The 21,039-nt window shown below is 45.4% G+C and overlaps 1 protein-coding gene and 1 non-coding gene across 2 annotated transcripts in view; one reads left to right on the forward strand and one right to left on the reverse strand.

Annotated features, from left to right (window-relative positions):
* The first annotated feature begins 278 nt into the window (after positions 1 to 278).
* Positions 279 to 21,039, forward strand: part of Ireb2 (iron responsive element binding protein 2) — a 44,936-nt gene continuing 24,175 nt past the window's right edge. Inside the window, exons 1-7 of the mRNA XM_090321644.1 lie at positions 279 to 393; positions 2,786 to 2,875; positions 14,282 to 14,447; positions 14,932 to 15,069; positions 16,399 to 16,614; positions 19,390 to 19,459; positions 20,192 to 20,375. Coding sequence (XP_090177770.1) covers positions 375 to 393; positions 2,786 to 2,875; positions 14,282 to 14,447; positions 14,932 to 15,069; positions 16,399 to 16,614; positions 19,390 to 19,459; positions 20,192 to 20,375 — 883 coding nt within the window. The 5' untranslated portion in view covers positions 279 to 374. The remainder of the gene's footprint in view (positions 394 to 2,785; positions 2,876 to 14,281; positions 14,448 to 14,931; positions 15,070 to 16,398; positions 16,615 to 19,389; positions 19,460 to 20,191; positions 20,376 to 21,039) is intronic.
* LOC150044067 (small nucleolar RNA U3) lies at positions 13,846 to 14,058 on the reverse strand. Its single transcript, XR_016533348.1, has one exon. It is a non-coding gene; the product is annotated as a small nucleolar RNA U3 (small nucleolar RNA).

A 21,039-nucleotide genomic window follows, 5' to 3' on the forward strand; every position in this document is an offset into this window, starting at 1 on the left:
TCCGGAACCTGGCGGGCGGCCCCACCCCTTCGAGGGCGGAGCTAGTGACGAGAGGCCACGCCCTCCCAGAGACCCGCCCCTCGCCGGAGCTCCGCCCCATCCGCGCAGCTGCGCCTGCGCAAGGAAACGCTTTCCCTTTCAGGCCCCGCCTCCCTCCCTTTCTTTGTTTCCCCTGGTCTGTAGATCTCGCGGGAGGAAGGCGTCAAATCCCGCGAACGCAGCCCTGGGACCCGTTCTAAGAGCTCTCGCGGTGTTTCGCGCGAGACTGTTCCCTTCCGTCCACCCTCGCCGGTCCGCCCGCCTCCCTCCTCCCGTCCTCCCGGCCCGGTCCCCTCCTCCGCCGCCCTCCCCGCGGGGGAATATGGTCGCCGGCCATGGACGCCCCCGGTGCAGGTCGGTCGGGGCTGCCTGCGTCGGTCTGGCCCTCGAGACGCGCGCGGCCCTCAGCCATAGCGGCCCGGCCGGCGAGGGCCTTCGGGGTCCGGGCTCCCCGCAGGGCGCCGGGCCGCGCTCGGCGCCCGGGCCTGCGGGGTCTGGGCTCGCGCCCGGGCCTGCGGGTTCGTCGCACGGTGTCGGGTTCGGGGTTCCGCAGGGCGCTGGGCCGCGCTCGACGCCGGGGCCTGCGGGGTTCGGGCTCCCCTCAGGGCGCTGGGGCCTTCGGGGCTCAGTGTCGGGGTTCGGGTTTCCCTCGGCATCCGGGCCTTCGGGGTTCAGGTTCAATGTCGGGGTTCGGGCTTCCCTCGGTATCTGGCCCGTCGGGGTTCGGGTTTCCCTCAGGGGCGCCGGGCTTCCCTCGGTATCTGGGCCTTCAGAGTTCAGTGTCAGGGTTCGGGTTTCCCTCAGGGAGCGGGACTTCCCTCGACATCCGGGTCTTCGGGGTTCAGTGTCGGGGTTTGCGCTCCGCCCCGGGCGCTGCGGCCCGCAGGGTTCGGGGTGCTGAGCCTCCCTGGGCACCCTGGCCCCCCCCCCCCCCCCCGCCACTGACCCGCTCCCCTCCCCCTGACTCCGGGCCCGTCTGTCACCGCGGGAACAGGGACGAGCCCACCCCGGATGTCAGCGATGGAGGCGGGGGGGGGGGCTGTGGCCCCTTGTTTGGGTTTACTGCCAGTATTGCAGCCTTCAGCCCCTCCCTCGCTCTGTCTCTGCCTCTGGAAAGCAAGCGAGGCACGGTTTAAGGCTGAGCCTTCCGCAGACCCTCGCCCAGTTCCGTTTATTTGCATTGCTGAGCCGACTCCATTTACCTATCCCTTACCCTTGCCTCCCAGCAACCCCCCTAAAACACTGCTGTCCACTCTCCAGAGTGCAGCATGCTTATCTCTTCTCTCCTTGGATGAAAGCGCTAACCAAGGTTGAGTTGAGGGTCCTGCCCACCCGCCTGCACATCTGCACAAAAGATGGAATGTTCTTTTCAACCTCAAGATCTCCCCTCGCACCCACCCCCTGTCCCCCTGTAGGAGCAGGGACATTCGGATGAGACCCTCAGGCCCTGGATGTAGTAGTTCTACTTAAATTAATGCAAAACCAGACGCAGGATGTGCTAATTTTACCTTTTTGTTTTTATTTCTTTAATGCTCCATTTTGAGACCTTAGAACCTGTTTGTTTTGGTCTGTTCTTGAATGCTCTGTAAAAATCGATAGATTTGGGGTCGGGAGTTTGGCCTAGTTAGTGGTAGAGTGCTTGCCTAGCATGCATGAAGGCCCGGGTTCGATTCCTTGATACCACATACATAGAAAAAAGCCAGAAGTGGTGCTGAGTCTCAAGTGGTAGAGCTCTAGCCTTGAGAAAGCCCAAGGACAGTGCTCAGGCCCTGAGCTCAAGCCCAGAACTGGCCAAAAAAAAAAAAAAATCCATAGTGGTTTTTTGTTTTTTTTTTTTTTAATTTATTTTTACATCCTTCTGAGATTGTTATCTAAATTGTTTGGTCTGTTCTTACTCAATGTTCAGGGCACATCTTTAAGACATGCTTTAAGACATACATTGGTTAAATTATCATTCTTATTGGCTCTTCCCATGCATGTAATGTATTTAGGGAGTGGGTTATTACCGCTTTTTACTTGGCAGGTCATAGTTTAGGTAGTAACCCTGTTGGCTTAGGTCTGTAACCCTAGCTACTCCGAAGACTGAGATATCAGCTTGAACCCAACCAGGGCAGGAAAGTCTTGAGAGTTATTTCTAGTTAACCAGCAAAAAGGTGGAAGTGGATTTGTGACTCAGGTGGTAGAGCACTGGCTTTCAGTGAAAGAGCTACAGAGCTACGAAACATGAGCTTAAGCCCTTCTACCAGTGCACACTTGCACTCACACATACACCAAGTCATGGTTCGGAACTGTACTATCCTAATATAATGGGCACTTGGCCATATATGATGTGTATGTATGCCAGCACTGAGGCTTAAACTCAGGGTATGGGTACTGGGCCATAATTTTTCACTCAAGGATGGCACTCTACTCTTGGAGCCACAGCTTCTAGCTTTTGGTAGTTAACTGGAGACAGGAATCTCATGGACTTTCCTGTCTGAGCTGGTGTTAATCCTCAGATCTAGAGTTACTAGAATATAGGCATGAGCCACCAGTGCCTAATTTCATATGTACTCTTAATTAAAATTAAATCAGTTTAAACACCAAGTTCATTTGTCCTAGTGGTCATTGTAGGTTATCTTACTAAATAGTACAAATACATAAAAACATTCCCCCATTTGCAGCAAGTTCTTTTGAACAAGTTTCCAGGTATCTTTAAGTAAGATACTTTATAGCTGTGTTTAATAAAATATATTTTTTCCCACAGGATATGCCTTTGAGTACCTTATTGAAACATTAGATGACAGATCACCTAAGAAGTTCTTCAATGTACCTAAACTTGGAGGCGCCAAGTATGGTAATATGGCTTTACATTTTCTTGGGTTTAATTTCTAATTACTGGCATACATTTGTCAACTTGAGCTGAAGGATGTTTGAAATTTACTTCCATCATGTTGAAACAGGTATACCTGTCACCTTTTTTTTTTTTCTTTTGACCAGTCTTGGGGCTTGAACTGAGGGCCTGAGCACTGTCCTTGGGTTTTCTCAAGGCTAGCGCTCTACCACTTGAGCCACAGCACCACTTTCTGGCTTTTTCTGTGTATGTGGTACCGAGGAATCAGACCCAGCGTTTTGTGCATGCTAGGTAAGCACTCAAAACACTAGGCCACACTCTTCATCTCTCTTGCCAACTATTGTTTGAGGGTGATATAAGTTTAAACACTAATATCTCTCCCCCTCACCCCCCCCCTTTGCCAGTCCTGGGGCTTGAACTCAGGGCTTGGGCACTGTTCTTTAGCTTTCTCAAGGCTCTACTACTTAAGCCACAGCACCACTTTTTGTGTGTATGTGGTACCAAGGAATGGAACCCAGGGCTTTGTGCATGCTAGGAAAGCAATCTACCAGTAGGCCACATTCCTACTCCTGGAAGTTTTTATTAGTAAGTATAAAGAGTATATATAAGGATGTTGTGTTGGGGAGTGGGTACTGGGGCTTGAACCCTAGGCCTCATGCTTGCAAGGCAAGTGCTTTATTACTTGAGCCACACCTCCACCATCTGGGTAGTCTTGAACTTGAGTCCAAATACTTTCTGTGTTGGTAAGATGGCCTATTTCCAAATGCAGGGAATTCTTAGGGAGTCAAAAACGACAACAACAAAAATGCATTGGAAAAGAATGCTTACTAATAAAAGAGTTATTGCTCATGGGGAAACAAGGTGACATAAGTATCTGTCAAACTGTGCAGAATGATCTGTGCAGGCTCCCAGAGTTATTGGAAATTTATGAGCATAATAAACATAATGGAGTGATTGCAAATATAAATGCTTTTAAAACAGACCTGTTGTAGCCGGCAGTGGCTGAGTGCTTGCCTAACATGCACAAAGATCCAGGTTCGATTCCTTGGTACCACATATATAGAAAAGCCCCAAGTGGTGCTGTGGCTCAAGTGGTAGAGTACTAGCCTTGAGGAAAGCTCAAGGAGAGTGTTGACAGACCCTGAGCTCAAGCCTAGAACTGGCAAAAAACAAAAACAAAAACAAGAAAACCTCACAGACCTGTTGGCATGTAATCAATACCTTGGGGTTTTTTTGTTGTTGTTGTTTTGTTTTGTTTTGTTTTGTTTTTGCCAGTCCTGGGCTTGAGCTCAGGGCCTGAGCCTGTCCTTGGACTTTCTCAAGGCTAGAGCCCTACTACTTGAGTCTCAGCACCACTTCCAGCTTTTTCTATATATGTGGTACCAAGGAATCGAACCCGGGTCTTCGTGCATGCTAGGCAAGCACTTTAACCACTAGGCCAAGTTCCTGGCCCTTGTTTTGTTTTTTTAAATACAGTGTTATAAGAGGTTTGTCAATAGTTATTTCTTTGTAATTACTTAAGGGGAATAGCATTTGAAAAAATAAATGAGTTTCAAAGGAAGAATCTTTTGGGTAGGAAATGTTTGGATTGTTTGGCATCAGAACAAAATAATTCGTGGTTCATGTTTGGAAGGGCTAGGTTGAATGGTGTCCCATATGTGTTTCCAAGATGTCACTTAGATCACCACCAAGATCTAGGTCATGGTCTTCGCTGCCCTGTTTCGCCCTCTGATACCTGTGAGGTTGGAAATCCCAGTTAGAAAGAGTACTGTTAGTGAGGGGAATGCATTCATTCTATCCCTGTCTGATGGCAAGGGAAAATAATTGAGAACCTTGAGAACCTTTGTTTCTCTTTGTTCTTTTTGTTTTTGGTCTTGGCTTTTTTGGTACTAGAGATAGAACCCAGGACATTGAGTTTGCTAGTTTGCTAGGCAAGTGCTTTGCTACTGAGTTTACATCTCAGCCCAGTTTTTCTTGTTTGTTTGTTTGGTGCTGGTTAATGGGCTTGGCTATGTCACTGAGGGTTTTTTTTTTTTTTTTTGCCAGTACTGGGGCTTGAACTCAGAGCCTGGGCACTGTCCTTGGGCTTTCTCAAGGCTAGCACTCTACCACTTGAGCTATAGCACTACTTCTGGCTTTTTCTGTGTATGTGGAACCAAGGCATTGAACTCAGGGCTTCCAGCATGCTAGGCAGGCACTCTACCACTAGGCTACATTCCCTGCCCTGTCTCTGAGATGTTTTGCTTAAGGCTTTCACTCTTCCATTTGAACCACAGCTCCACTTCGGGATTTTTTGGTTCTTAATTGAAGAAAAGACTTTTCTGTTGGGCTGGCTTCCTATCTCAATCTTCATATCACAGCCTCCTGAGCTTTTTGGCTCCACTTCTTGGATTTCTGCAGCTTAATGAGCTTATGAACTTTCCTGTCTGGGCTAGCTTCAAACTAGAATCCTCAGATCTCAGAGTAGCTAAGGTTACAAGTGTATACTGTCAGCACTTGGCTTCTGTTTTCCTTTTTTTTTTTTTTCTGATTAGAACTCAGAAACGTGCTCATGTTAACAGGTAAGTCCCCTGGGTCTGAGCTACAGCCCTAGCTAATGGTTTTCTGAGACTGTCTCAATATTGGCCCAAGATTCTGATCCTTATTCCTCTACTTCCTGAGTGCTGGGATTATAGGAATGTGCATGCTTCATCTGTCTTTTATTCTTTTGACTGAATAACACGTATCTTGTCTTCTAAACAGGAGGGGCAAAACAAACAAAAAACTCTTCAGTAGACTGTCAGTGGCCACATACACCTGGAAGGCTGACATGGTTGTGTTAGCCTTCTCTCACTACTGGAGAAAGGAAAGGGGGGGGGGGAACGGGAAAGGCTGCCATCTTATGAATGGACACCTACTGGACATTGGTTACATTTTGGTCCTTCTCCTCCTGAGCAGTGGCCTTTTTAGTGCTCTGGAGCTGCCTAGCTTGACTTTCTACCACTCTGACTGGAAGCACAGAGACTTTGAGTGACTCTGTTAAAGTCAGTCTTGGCATTTGAAAATCTGCCTATCTTCTCTGGTCTCAGGAATAGGAACGGAGGCTCACATTGCTCTTCAACAAAGGGCCAGTTAAGCCTGGAGAAGTAAAAGACATACATCATGAAAAACATGAAAGAACAAGTTGGCAACGGGGAGATAGTGAGAGACTGTGTGGGGTACAGCGTTCATTTAGAGGGTAGCAGTCCTTCCCCTAGTCTAAATCCAGATTCCTTTCTGTCTATTTGTCTTTCTGCCTGCCAGCCCACCTGCCTGCCCTCCATCTCTCCTTCTCTCTCTCCCCTCTCTCTTTCTTCCCCTCCCTTTTCCCTCCCCCTCTCCCTCATTCCTTTCCTCCCCTGTCTCTCCTTCCTTTCTTTTTGTGCCAGTCCTGGGGCATGAACTCAATGCCTGGTTGATGTCCCTGAGCTTTTTCCACTAAAGGCTAATACTCTCCCACTTGAGCCACAGCTCTACTTCCCAGATTTATTTCAGTTTATCTCACATATCCCTTTTCCCTTCCAAACTGCTTTCTTAACCACCATACCTGCTTACTTCTGAATTAAAGCCAGAACTTTGTATCTAGTCGTATCTTGTAGTTAGGCATGCTGGTACATCCCTGTAATCTCAGCATTTAGAAGTCAGAGCCACAGCTAGGATTGTGGCCTGGTGGTAGAGTGCCTCGGTTTGATTCCTTAATACCATATATACAGAAAAAGCTGGACATGGTGCTGTGGCTTAAGTAGTAGAGCACTAACCTTGAGAAAGCTCAAGGACAATGCGCAGGCCCTAAGTTCAAGCCCCCGGACTGGAAGGAAAGAAAAAATAAGAAAAAAGATAGGCAGAGGCAGGACTATCAAGAGTTTGTTGATTACATACAAGAGTTGTTGATTACAGCTTGGATTACATAGTGAGTTCAGCTCAGTGATACAGTGTTTGCCTATCATGTTCTATTACAGTCCTGTCAAGGTTGGTTCGCCTATCAAGGTCTTGTGTTCCCTCTCTAGTCAGCACTGCAGAAAAACAAACATCCTGCCTTGCCATCTTTGAAAGGAAACCTATTTACTGTTTTAGGAGAGTTTTGATTTGATTGGTGGCTTGGTTTGGTTTGGTTTAGTTCCATCATGAGCTTTAGAGTCTCATAGTTCTGTCTGCCTGGATTGGCTTCAGACCTCCATCTTCAGATCTCAGCTTCCTAAGTAGCTAGGGTGTGTGTGTGTGTGCTACCACTTGAACTCTAGTTCTAACTTGTGTGTGTGTGTGTAGTTGGAGATAAGAGTCTCACAGACTTTCCTTCCCTGATTGGCTTCAAACAATGATCCTCAGATCTCAGCTTCCTGAGTATCTGGGATGACAGGTGTGAGCCAGTGGCACTGGGCTTTGAGCAGTTTTGTTTTGTTTTGTTTTTTAATGGTAGGTTGTGGGCCTTGAACTCTGGGCCTGGGCATTGTTCCTGAGCTCTTCAGCTCAAGGCCACAGCACCACTTCCCATTTTGTGATGGTTAATTGGAGATAAGAGTTTCATAGACTTTCGTGCCTGGCTGGCTTTGAACTGTGATCCTCAGATTTCAGCTTCCTGATTAGTTAGGATTTCAGGTGTGAGCTACGTCGCCTGGCACAATTTTTAATTCACCCAGTATCTATTCCAATTGGTTCTCGCCTAAGCCCTTAGCTTTCTTTTCCCAGTCTGAATTCCAGAGATACCTTCATCTCTGTAAGGCTTTTGGCAGGTAGGGAGTAGCTGTGTTTAAGTTCGGTGTTGGAGCGTTTCAGCCTTATTTAGTTCTCGAATGCCTGTTGATGATCCAGCAATAATCCTGATACTTCTCATCGGGGATTTATTCATCTTCTAAGTGAGAGCACTCACACCATCTTCTGCTTCCAAGACCAATTCTCCTCCCCCTTGGCACCAGTCTCTTCCCAGCTTTATATAGCAGTAAGGACGCCACCAGAACTTGATGAGATTTGCTTCTTGTTTTCCACACGAATACCCCATGCTACTAGCATCATCACCTACCATGTGTGGACGAGAGACATGAACCCAGTTTGTGAATTGAAAACCTGTTAGGCCAGTGCTTACAGGAACCAGAGGCACCAGCAGTGAGTGAAAGACCTGGTGGGTATTGGGGTCCATAGGAGAGCACAAGCCCTCTGTAAAGAGGTGCTGCTGAGTTCTAACAGAAGTATTCTAACAGAGATGCGTATTTTGTGGTTTTATATTACCTTTAGGAGCCTGAAAATTGGATCTTCATGGGGAAAATGAATTTGCTTTTTAGTTATATTTTTTGTTAGTCATGAGGCTTGAACCCAGGACCTAGGTACTGTCTTTTGGTCAAGGCTAGTGTTCTACTACTTTGAGCCGTAGCACCACTTCTGGTTTTCTGGTGTCTCTGAACTGTGATCCTCAGATCTCAGCCTACTGAGTAAGCTAGAATTAGAGGTGTATGCCACTAGTCCCCAGCTTTAAATTTGGTTTTTAAATGTTAGCAACTAAGTTCTCCGGACTTAAAACTGTGGAACAAAGAAAACATCTGGGGAACAGTAGTTTATGGCCCTTGTATTGAGAGAAAGCCCATGTGTGTTGCCTAATTAATAGGTTTTTTGTTTGTTTGTCTTATGCTAGTCCTGGGCCATGAACTCAGGTCCTGGGCTCTGCCTCTTAGTTTTTGTTCCTCATGGTTAGAATTCTAGCACTTTGAACCCAGCTCTGCTTCTGGCTTTTTGGTGGTAAATTAGAAATAAGAATCTTGTGGGGGCCGGGAGTGTAGCCTAGTGGTAGAGTGCTTACCTAGCATACACAAAGCCCTGGGTTTGATTCCTTGGTACCATGTACATAGAAAAAGCTGGAAGTGGCGCTGTGGCTTAAGTAGTGGCTTAAGTAGCCATGAGCAAAATGTGTCCAAAGACAGTGCTCAGGTCCTGAGGTCAAGCTCCAGGACTGGCCCCCTTCCCCCCCCAAAAAAAAAAGAATCTTGAAGATTTTTCCTGCCTGGGCTGGCTTTGAACCCCAATCCTTAGCACTCAACTTCCTTTTTGTTGTTTTGTTTTGTTTTGTTAATTTGTTTGGTATTGATTGGTACATAGACTTGAAACTCAAGGTCTCACACTCTGGCTTTGCTTTTTTTGCTCTAGGTTAGTATTCTACCTGGCTTTTTTTTTTTTTTTTGCCTGGGCACTGTCCTTGGACATATTTTGCTGCTCTGCCCCTTGCCACAGCACTTCTTCTGGCTTTTTTTTTTTTTTTTTTGTGGATCATGGGGCTTGAACTCAACCTGGGCGCTGTCCCTGAGCTCTTCAGCTCAAGGCTACCGCCCTACCCTTCAGCAAAACCCCATTTCCCATTTTCTAGAGGTTAATTGGAGCTAAGAATCTCAGGTCCTTTTGTGCCCGGGCTGGCTTTGAACCTTGATCCTCACATTTCAGCCTTCTCAGTAGCTAGGATTACAGGCTTGAGCTACCACTCCCGGCTCTTCTGGCTCTTTTGGCTCTTTTTTGTGTACGTGGTTCTGATGAGCACATTACCACTAGGCCTCTCTCCCAGCTCTCTAACTGGCTTTTTGCTGGTTAATTGGAATCTCAGAGATTTGTCTGCTTGGCCTGGCTTTGAATCTCCATCTTCAAGTCTCAGCCTCCTGAGTAGCTGCGATTGCCAAATAACATCCATTTAGCCCATACTAATGGGGTCTGAATTGCCAGGATCCTGGGTGTGCCTTAATCAATGCCTCTCACAACAAATAGCAAACTTTAGTGTCTTTTTTTGAGAGTATAAAGCACTTGTTAACTCTTCTACTGGGTTGCTGGTCAAAAAGGTATCTGTTGTTTTCTGCTCACTTCAGGAGTGTGATGAGTTGTCATACTTTTCCAAGCTTAAGTTATTAGCATCCTGGTTCCTACATCTCAGATTTTTGATGCTTGAAAGAATAGCTTTCTGGATTTGGAATACTCAGAGGACATATCTCCAGAACAGGGCATAACGTATTCAGCTAACATTTGTTTACTATTTGCTTATTTCTTGCAAGCAGAAAAGTCCAAGATAACATCTATGTAAGAAGCACACTTTCAGTAATGGTGATATACCTGGAAGATTGTGGACTGGGCCGTGAGCGCTGTGCTTTGCCATGGCAGTCTGGATCCACTGGGGTGCAAAACCACCCAGCAGGTTCAATAGGGAGACTGGAGAGATATAGTTCTTCACTGTAGTGAAAGTCATTGACAGGTATGACTAAGGGTAGGCTCAGGAACCTATGAAGCAGAAAATGGGTTTGGGGTCATTGGCTGAGGAGCTCACTGGTTTGGTTTGGGCTAGTGGTGCCAGTCTGGATGTTCCAAAACAGCTTTTTTCCTCTTTATTCCTTTACATACAATAAAACCACTTTGAAGCCAGGATTGAGAGCATAAATCTGAGGCAAGAGGATCATGAGTTACTTGTTGTTTAGACTACAGAGGACTCCCCCCTCTAAAAAACCAACAGTTCCCTTCCCTACTACACTGAACTACCATTTCATAACCCCTAGAATAGGTATTAGATACAAGACAGGCTGATAACAGGTGTTGGGTACTACCATGTAGATAAATGGAAATACCCATTCATTGCTGGTTCTTAAAACTGGAAAACAGTTTAGCTGTTTCTTAAAAACTGAAGAGGTGGGAATGTAGCTTAGTGATAGAGCACTTGTCTAGCATGCATAAAGTCCTGGGTTCAATTCCTCAGTACCACATAAACAGAAAAGGCCAGAAGTAGCACTATTCCTCAAGTTATAGAGTGCTAGCCTTGTGCAAAAAGAAGCCCAGAGACAGTGCCCAGGCCCAGAATTCAAGATGCAAGACTGGCAAAAAAGAAAATACTGAGAGGATCCTGTACTGTTGGCTCACACCTGTAATTTTACTACTCAGGGTGACATGAGGATCAAGGTCCAAAGCCCACCTGAGCAGGAAACTCTGTAAGACTCTTATCTGTAACTAACCAGCTAATTAAGTTGGAAGTAGAGGTATGGGTCAAGTAGAGCACCAGTGTTGAAAAAATGTTAAGGGACAGTGTGACCAGATCCTGAGTTCAAGCCCTAGTACTAGCACACACACACACACACACACACACACACACATTTACCAGTGTGAACCAACAAGCCCAGTCAAAAGAAATGAATGCATTTATCCACACAAGACTTTTTTGAGTTTTTTTTTTTTTTATTATTATTGTTTGATTGGTTTTTTGTTGTTGGTTAGTTGGTTGGTTGTTTTTTTTTTTAACTATTTCCTTTTCTTTTTTTCTTACTGGGGACGTTGCACTTGCTAGGCAAGCGCTTTGCCACTGAGCTACATTCCAGCCCACACACAAGATTTATAAGCAGTGATCTTCTGGAGCATTATTCATCATTGGTGAAAATTAGGAACAGTCTAAATGTCCTTCTAGAGGGTCAGTGGATAGGCACAATTTGGTATATAATGGAATATTATTCAATAATTGAAAGAGATTATGAAATATGCTCCAACTTGCCTATACCTGACTAGCTACCTCGGCTATGTAAGGATGCTTGGAGTATCCTTAGGAACATTTTCAGTGAAAAAAGCCAAGAACCTTCCTACGAGAGTGCTTGTATGAATCAACTTACAAGAGGTACTCAGAAAAGGTAGGCAGAGAATGCACGATTTTCTGGGGTGGCAGGGGGGAAGGTGAGAATGAGCAGTACGTGGGCTTGAGGGGACTGGAGTGACTGGGAAGTACTCCAAAACTGACTCGCGATGCTGGAGGCATGACTTGGCCTGTCTGCTTTTAAAAAATGATTGCATTTTACACTTGGAAAGTACAAGGTACAAGATGTGCAAAATGTGCCCTGATAAACTTCTGGAATAAGAAAAGTGAGCTGGGTGCTGGCGGCTCACACCTGTCGTCCTAGCTACTCAGCAGGCTGAGATCTGAGGATCTCGGTTCAAAGCCAGCCTGGTCAGGGAAGTGCACGAGACTCTTATCTCTAGTTAACCACCAGAAAACCAGAAGTGGCACTGTGGCTTAACATGGTAGAGCACTAGCCTTGAGCTGAAGAGCTCAGGGCCGAGTTCAAGCCCCATGACAGACAAAAAAAAAAGCAATTTTTTTTTTTTTTTTTTTTTTTTTTTTTTTGCCAGTCCTGGGCTTGAGTTCAGGGTCTCAGCACTGTCATTAGACTTTCTCAAGGCTAGAGCTCTACCACTTGAGCCTCAGCACCACTTCTGGCTTTTTTTTTTTCTATGTATGTGGTACCAAGGAATCAAACTTGGATCTTTGTGCATGCTGGGCAAGCACTCTACCACTAGGCCAAACTCCCGGCCCCCAAAAGAGCAAATTTTTGAGGCAGGAAATCGATCTGGGGTGGACCAGCTGAAAAAGCAAAACAGCCAACATGGGTTCTTTGTGGGTAGAGGGGGGGAACATGGGTAGGGACAGTAATTAAGGACTGTCCTGAACTTTGTGCCTGTTCGAGGATGGATTTAGAGCTAATATTGTTCAAACAACCGCAGGCCTCTGTGGCCATGCTAGCGCATCTGCTAGCATTCCTCCTGTTACAGTCATTTACTGCAGCTCTGTGCTAAGGCGTAAGTCAGATGACAGAAAGTACCTCACTCAGTACTTGCTCTTGAATGGGCCCTAAGTAATAATGCCAGATTTTTATTAGAGAAGCTTAGTAACTGCAAGGCAACCAGAAAGCTCTGTGACCAAAGTATTTATTCCTCATAATTTTTGTCAGTTAGGGATTCCACACAGGGCAAGTTGAGTCATTCTGGCTTCCCATCTTGCATGAGGTCACACCGTGGGCTCCAGTTACCTGCAAACCTAACCCAGGCTCAGGCACATGGATGGCAGATTGGTGCTCACTGATTGTGGAGAGGCTTCAGTTTTGCCTTGTGTGGGCACCTTGGCACTGCCGAGTCGCCTTGTAGCAAGGAGCTACTGGCACGTCCAGAGAGTTCAAGGAAAAGACTGAGTCCTGAGGATGAGAGTCTCACGGACTTTATTGTCCTTGCTGTCCTTGCTGTCCTCCCCTCTCCTCCCTCGCTCCCTCCCCCCTCTCTTTTTTCCTTCCTTCCCTTCCCTTCCCTTCCCTTCCCTTCCCTTCTCCTTCCTTCCTTCCTTCCTTCCTTCCTTCCTTCCTTCCTTCCTTCCTTCCTTTCTTTCTTTCTTTCTTTCTTTCTTTCTTTCTTTCTTTCTTTTGCCAGTGGGCTTCAGCTCAGGGCCTGAGCACTGTCCTTGGGCATTCTCAAGGCTACAACTCCGCCACTTGAACCACAGCACCACTTCTGGATATGTATATATGTATATGTATATATGTATATGGAAGAATCGAACCAGGGGTCTTCATGCATGCTAGGCAAACACTGTACCACTAGGCCAAACTCCCGGCCCCCAAAAGTTAATTTCTTAAGCTGAGAGAACAGAGCTTGCTTGCTTACTCTCTTGCTTTCTTCCTTTCTTCTTATTTCTCTTTCTTTATCTCTCTCTCTCTCTCTTTGTGTGTGTGTGGGGGGGCATGAACTCTGGGCCCGGGCGCCATCCCTGGGCTCTTTAGCTCAAGGCTAGCTCTCTACCACTTGAGCCACAGCGCTACTTCCGGATTTCTGGTGGTCATTTGGAGATATGAGTCTCACAGATTTTCATGCCCGAGCTGGCTTTCAACCATGATCCTCAGATCTCAGCCTCCTGAGTAGCTAGGATTATAGGTGTGAGCCACCACCGGCGTAACCTGCTAAAGTACAAGGATTTTTTTTTTTTTTTTTTTTTTTTTGCCAGTCCCAGGGCTTGAACTCGGGGCCTTGAGCTTTCTCAAGGGTAGAGCTCTACCACTTGAGCCACAGCAGCACTTTCAGTTTTTGGGGGTGTATGTGCTACCAAGGAATTGAACCCGGTCTTGGTACATGCTAAGCAAGCACTCTGCTAGTAGGCCAAACTCCAGGCCCTGAACAGAGCCTTTTCTTTACTGAAAGCCACTCAGACTATGTCTTTCCCCTCTTGTTCTCCCAGAGCAAGAGAAGAACAATCATCATTGGCAAAAGTCAGTTGCAAAAAAGCAACACCAATTGACAGCTTCACGCTCAGGAGAGAGCACTGTGTCTCCTCCTGATTTCCAGTACTCTACATAATCAGTGAGATTTCTCTAGTAACATACTATAAAAATGATCCCTGAAAGTATAGTCTTTGAATAGAGCATTTTAATCTCTTTGCTATTAAAATTTTCTGGAATTCAATTTTATTAAGCAATTTTATACAGAGGCATTACCATTTCATAAGTCAAGTAATGAGGACATTTTTCAGGGAGAAATGTCCTCTCTTCCTTCGCTTTTCCCCACTGTTGTAGTTTTTATGGTGAGTAGATGCATGTGGCAATCTCTTCCTGATTGTACCATTTTCTCTTGACCTAGATGTTCTGCCTTATTCAATACGGGTCCTATTGGAAGCTGCTGTGCGAAACTGTGACGGCTTTTTCATGAAAAGGGAAGATGTCATGAACATTTTAGACTGGAAAACCAAGCAGCGCAATGTTGAAGTACCCCTTTTCCCTGCCCGTGTCCTCCTCCAGGATTTCACGTGAGTGATACATTCATCTTTTTTTTTTTTGTCCAATCGTGGGGCTTGAACTGAGGGCCTGAGCCCTGTCCTTGGGCATGGGAGATTAAATGTGGAGAACTGTCCATAGTTTGAGAGCAGCCCAGACAAAAATTTAGTGAGACCTCCCCCACATCCTGAACAAAATAAGTCAGGCTTGGGTGGTAATCCTAGCTTTGTGGTAGGGATAGGTCAGAAAATCATGATTTACGCCAGCCAGAGCAAAAATTCAAGAAACTGTCTGCCAAATCAAGCACAGAGGTCTTGGTGTGTGGCTCAAGTGGTAGAATATGTGCCTTAGTGTGAAGCCCTGGGTTCAAGTGTCAGTCATCTTCCTCCCCACAACAAAATTTTAGTTTGTAAAAAGTATCTTTTTAATATGGTACTTTTTACTACCTCTTAGCCATTTTACAGTAAGCTTCTATACCAACAGTTGTATAACTGCAACTTGATCTTTATTTTTCAGTGGAATACCAGCTATGGTGGATTTTGCTGCTATGCGAGAAGCAGTGAAAACTCTTGGCGGAGACCCTAAGAAAGTGCATCCTGCCTGTCCAACCGACCTCACAGCTGACCACTCTCTACAGATTGACTTCAGCAAATGGTGCTGTCTCACAGGGTGCAGAAGTGGCTAGCATAGAGGGAGGGCATGGAGGCAGGCTCGCCCCCATGGCATGCTGCTGAGTGTCTCACTGGGGGGAGGATTTAAGTCTATGAGGCTTTCTGGACTCAATCTGAGTTTAAAATTGGTTTCTTGTTGGTGTATTTCTGTCACTGTGTTTGATAGAAGTAGACAGTCTCAGAATCTGTGTTTTTGTTTCGTTTTGTTTTTTGGTCCATCATGGGGCCTGGACACTGTCCCTGAGCTCTTCAGCTCAAGACTAGCACTTTACCACTTTGAGCCACAGTTCCACTTCTTGTGGTTCATTGGAGGTGTGCGTCTCACAGTCTTCCATTCCTGGGCTGGCTTTGAACCGCAATCTTCAGATCTCAGCCTCTTGAGTAGCTAGGATTGCAGGCGTGAGCCACCAGTGCCCGGCCAAAAAATATTTTTTTATTTGAGGTGCTGGGGATAGACTGGAACTGAATCATTTGAGCCAGTGCTCTAGCACTAAACATTTGTCCTAAATTGATGATTAAAAACCCTTTGGTGGGGCCGGGAGTTTGGTAGAGTGCTTGCCAAGCATGCATGAAGACCAGAATTCGATTCCTCGGTACCACATACAAAGAAAAGCCAGAAGTGGTGCTATGGCTCAAGTGGTAGAGCACTAGCCTTGAGGAAAACCCAAGGACAGTGCTCAGGCCTGAGTTCAATCCCCAGCACTGACAAAAAAAAGAAAAAAGTGTTGATCACAGCTCACTCTATGTTCTTTCCACTGAAAGAAGTTGTTTTGTTTGGTTTTTACTTGCACTGGTTCTTGAGCTTGAACTCAGGGCCTGGGCACCATCCTGTGGCCTTTCTACTCAAGGCTGATTAGTGCCCTTCCACTTGAGCCATATCTTTACCTGGGTAGTTGTAGGTAAGAATCTCACAAACTTTCTTGCTGGCTGGCTTTCAACCATGATCCTCAGATGTCAGCGTCCCACATAGCTAGAATAACAGGTGTAAGCCACCATCTCTTAGCTTAGTTTTATGTATTTCTAAGGCCTCTGACCAAGGCAGACCACAGAAGACAGATTGCCATTGGTATATATCAGTATTCTTTCATGTCACTGAATAATATTGCCATGTGTGAAAACCCAAGAGAAATTTGCACTGTGGTTTTATACTTTGAATTTGCTTTTGGCTTCTGAGTTCAGGTGATGACCATAAGCCTCTGAGTATGATTTATTCCCAGGTGGTGCTTGTTGAAGAGCCAAGTTTCTGTCACTTTTCAATGTTTTTTGTATGTTTGTTTTGTTTTTTTAATATTGTTTCCTTTTGGGGTAATAGTGCAATACAGAACGCGCCCAATCCTGGAGGTGGTGACCTGCAGAAGGCAGGAAAGCTCTCTCCACTCAGAGCACCTAAGAAGCCCCTGTGCCGAGGCCAGACTCCCTGCCGAGGACCGTGCGATTCTGGAGAGCTAGGCCGAACCTCAGGAACATTTTCCTCACAGATCGAGAACACGCCCATCCTGTGTCCTTTTCATTTGCAACCAGTGCCTGAGTATGAATGCTTTCTGTTGAATATTCATTGTGCCAGGTTATTTTACAGGGAGGGAAATTAACATTCTTTCATCCAGTTCCTGATGCAGTGGCTTCATACCCTCTTACTGTATTATACTGACTGAAGTAGTTACTCTGTATCTGTTCCTTTTAAAGGCTGAGGGTGTGGCTTAGGTGCTGGAGTGGCAGCCTTGCAAGTGCAAGACAGTAAGGTCAAACCCTAGTACTGCTCATAAAAACATTCATGCATTGGGGCTGGGAGTTTGGCCTAGTGGTAGAGTGCTTGCCTAGCATGTGCGAAGACCCAGGTTCGATCCCTCGGTACCACATATATAGAAAAGGCTGGAAGTGGTGCTGTGGCTCAAGTGGTATAGCTCTAGCCTTGAGAAAGTCCAAGGACAGTGCTGAGATCCTGAGTTCAAGCCCCACGACAGGCAGAAATACAAAAATAAAACAACAAAAAAGTGCATGCACGCGTGTGTGTGTGCAACAAAAAAAGTGCATGCACATGTGTGTGTGTCTGTGTGTGTGTGTATGTATGTATGTATGTATGTATGTGTAAAATATATATGCTTTGTGGGACTAAGGATTGAACCTAGGGTCTTGCACTAGCCTAGGAAAGCACTATCAGTGTCCTGTGCTTGCATTTCATTGGAATAATTAAGTTAGGCAAAAAATGCAATCTCATTTTCTCTTCTTTTTTTTTTTTGCCCGTCCTGGGCCATGAACTCAGGGCCTGAGCACTGTCCTTGGACTTTCTCAAGGCTAGAGCTCTACCACTTGAGCCACAGCACCGCTTCTGGCTTTTTTTCTATGTATGTGGTACCAAGGAATCGAACCCCGGTCCTCATGCATGCTAGGCAAGCTCTCTACTACTAGGCTAAACTCCTGGCCCCTGCAATCTCATTTTCTATTGGATCTTTAATTTTAGTGAATTTGTGCCAGTGGTAGCTCATTAGTTGCATATATTTCTTTTGGTAACTTAGCCCTCTCCCCATTGTTAAGAGAGTTTCTTTCTGTCTGTCTGTCTGTCGTCGTCGTCGTCGTCGTCGTCCTCCTCCTCCTCCTCCTCCTCCTCCTCCTCCTCCTCCTCCTCCTTCCTCCTCCTCCTCTTCTTCTTCTTCTTCTTCTTCTTCTTCTTCTTCTTCTCCTTCTCCTTCTCCTTCTCCTTCTCCTTCTCCTTCCTCTTCTTCTTCCTCTTCCTCTTCCTCTTCCTCTTCTTTTGCCAGTCCTGGGGCTTGAACTGAGGGTCTAGGCACTGTCCATGAGCTGCTTTTGCACCACTTGTGGCTTTTTCTCTGTATGTGGTACTGAGGAATCAAAATCCCAAGGCTTCATACATGCAAGGCAAGCATTCTACCACTAAGCCACAACTCCATCTCCTGTTTGTTTATTTGTTTGTTTTAATATAACATTAAGAGCTTTGTGCTAAGAATGTGATCACTATTATATATACCTACTCAGGAAGCTTGAGTTCTAAGGTTCGTGGTTAGAAGCCAGCCGGGACATAAAGTCCATGAGACTCTTACCTCCAATTAACCTCTAGAAAACTGGAAATGGAACTGTGGTAGAGCATTAGCATGAGCCACTGAGATTGGCTTTGAAGTAATTTTGTTGTTGTTGTTTTGGTCAGTCTTGGGGCTTGAACTCTGGGCCCAAACTATTCAGTTTAAGGCTAGCAATCTACCACTTGAGCCACAGCACCACTTCCAGTAATTTTCTGGTTGTTCAGTGGAAATAAGAGTCTCATAGACTTCTGTGCTTGGGCTGGCTTTGAACCACAATCCTCAGATCTCACCTTCCTGAGTAGCTAGAATTATAGGCATGAGCCACCTGGCCTTTGAAGTAATTTTTTAAAATGCCTTTTAGGCATGAATAATTTTGTAAAATGGTACTCACACAGAACTTAGTGGTACTGCCTGTAATCGTAATGCCTCAAGAGGCTGGGATCTTAGAATCATCATTCGAAGCCAACCTGGGCAGGAAAGCCTATGAGACATACCTCTAGTTAAGCAGCAAAAAGGGTGAAAGTAGAGCTGGGACTCAAGTGGTACAGCCCTAACCTTGAGCAAGTAAGCTGAGGGACAGTGCCCAGGCTCTGAGTTCAAGTCCTGATTCTGACACCAAGAAAACGACATGTTTACTGCTTTATTAAGGTACAATTTTGTGTTTTATGTGTGTGTGTTTGTCTTTAAATCAGGTCAGAGTGTGTGTGTGTGTGTGTGTGTGTGTGTGTGTGTGTGTGTGTGTGTGTGTGTTTCATATAAAGTAGGCTATTATTAAAACAAAATGGCCATCTGTGTGGGCTGAGTTGAATAGCAAGCATTTTGCCAAAAGATCTTTTTAATCTGTAGGATGATATGCAGGTATTTTTTCTGTTTAATTGGCACAAGAACCAGGTGGATGAGACTTTGCCTACTTAGTGCCCAGAACATTTGCTAGCAGCAGAAATTGTAGGATATCTTACCGTTTTACTTTCATTACTATCTCAGCTGGGTTTCTCACAGTAGTGTGTGTTAATATAGTTCTAACGGGTTGGCACTGGCATGAACTGGCTTTGCTATACCTGGTAAAATAATAACTCCATTCTGTCTAGTTGAGTAAATCAGAAAGAGCTTCCTGTTGGGAAAGAAATGAAGTAGTTCTGAGAAATTTAGTAAATGGTTCTTCCCATGATTTTTAATACTTGTATGTTTATGCATAAGGTCAAGATGTAGAAACAAGGCAGGCCTTTGTTCTGATACACACGTCTAACACCAGCTTTTCTTCCTTTTAGACCTGAAGCAGTGTTAAAAAATCAAGAAGTTGAATTTGGCAGAAACCGAGAGAGGCTTCAGTTTTTTAAGGTATAAGGGACGGATTTGTACTGACATTCATGGCAGGTTTATGCGTAGACTTGTGGTTTTTCAAGGCTTTTTGATAATTATATTGGAAGCCCTCCTGTATATAAGAGGGGAAAATTGTGGCTCCATTTAGTTGAGCCCAAAGGTCCCACCCCTCACCTTACTACTCCCAAGAAGCTTGAAGAGCTGAGTATGAATACTGCCATTCTACAAAGGGACTGTTTGATCAGGTTCCTTTGACTTATTTTAATTTAATAACAAAATGAACATTTTAGACTCGGTGTAAACATGATTACTTTTGTTTATGAGTGAGAGAGACAGAGAACTGGGGCTTGAATTTAGGGCCTGGGCTCTGTCCCTTAGCTTTTTCACTCTAGGCTAAGCACTCTTACCACTTGAGCCACAGCTCTGCTTGTAGAATTGTTGGTGGTTAATTAAGAATTTCGTGGACTTTTCCTGCTCAGACTGGCTTTAAACAACAGCCCTCCAGTCTCAGCCTCCTTGAGTGTATATTTGCCATTTTAGAATGTGTTATAGACTTTAAATTGGGTATTTGATTATTTTATTGACATTTTAGTGTCTATATTAGCATATATTGTCTCTATATAGTATCTATACTTAATATATATTACTTGTTATATTTCTATAAATATGAAATCTTTTTAGCGTCAATGTTTACAACTGGATAGTGAATACAGTCTCATATACTGTTTTTTAAATCATTACACACTGCAGTGGAGCTCACGAGTGTTCAAGAATGTGGCTGTCATCCCGCCTGGAACGGGAGTTGCTCACCAAGTGAACTTAGAATATCTGTCCCGCGTGGTTTGTGAAGACAAGGGCCTCCTCTTTCCCGATAGCGTGGTGGGCACAGACTCTCACATTACCATGGTCAATGGTTTGGGGATTCTGGGGTGGGGTAAGTAAATGACTGTATTAGTTTCTGGGGGACCCAAAGTCTAGAACGATACTGAAGAATAAGTGGGTGGTCTTAGTAGCCCCTTTGAAGCTCTGTTACTTCATCAATCACAGCAGCAGCAGTGCCAGGCCCGGGCGCTGGTGTGTGGTAGAGTGTTATGGGAAAGCATGCACCCTGTGTCCTGCACACCTGTGAAGTGGTGGCAGCCCCGCTGGCCAGGGCCTGACAGTGTCCACAGCTTCAAATGTGACTTCCTGCGTTTTCCCATTGCTTCTCTTGATGCCTCCATGGGTCCAGACTCCTTGATCCCACCCCCCTCCAGGGGCATCTTATTCAGAGCCTTTCACCCTTACCCACCGTAGAGGCTCGTGCTCTGTTTCCCTGAATGGGCTGTGGTGTTCTTACCATGTGCTTTCCACAAGCACTCCTTTATCCTGTTGCTAGAATGTGGCCCCTATGGATCCTGCTTTTTTGTTTTTTTTTCCTTTTTGGTCAGTTATGGAGCTTAAAATCGGGTCTGGGTTCTATTCTAGAACTTTTTTTGCTCAAAGCTAGCACTATATCTCAAGCCACAGCATCAGTTTGGTTTTCTGGTGGTTCCTTGGAGACAAATCTCATAGACTTTCCTGCCCAAGCTGGCTTTGAACTGTGATCCTCAGATCTT

The sequence above is a fragment of the Megascapheus bottae genome, chromosome 30, assembly GCF_031878675.1.
Source record: "Megascapheus bottae isolate mThoBot1 chromosome 30, mThoBot2.hap1, whole genome shotgun sequence".
In the NCBI taxonomy this organism is placed as follows: Eukaryota; Metazoa; Chordata; class Mammalia; order Rodentia; family Geomyidae; genus Megascapheus; species Megascapheus bottae.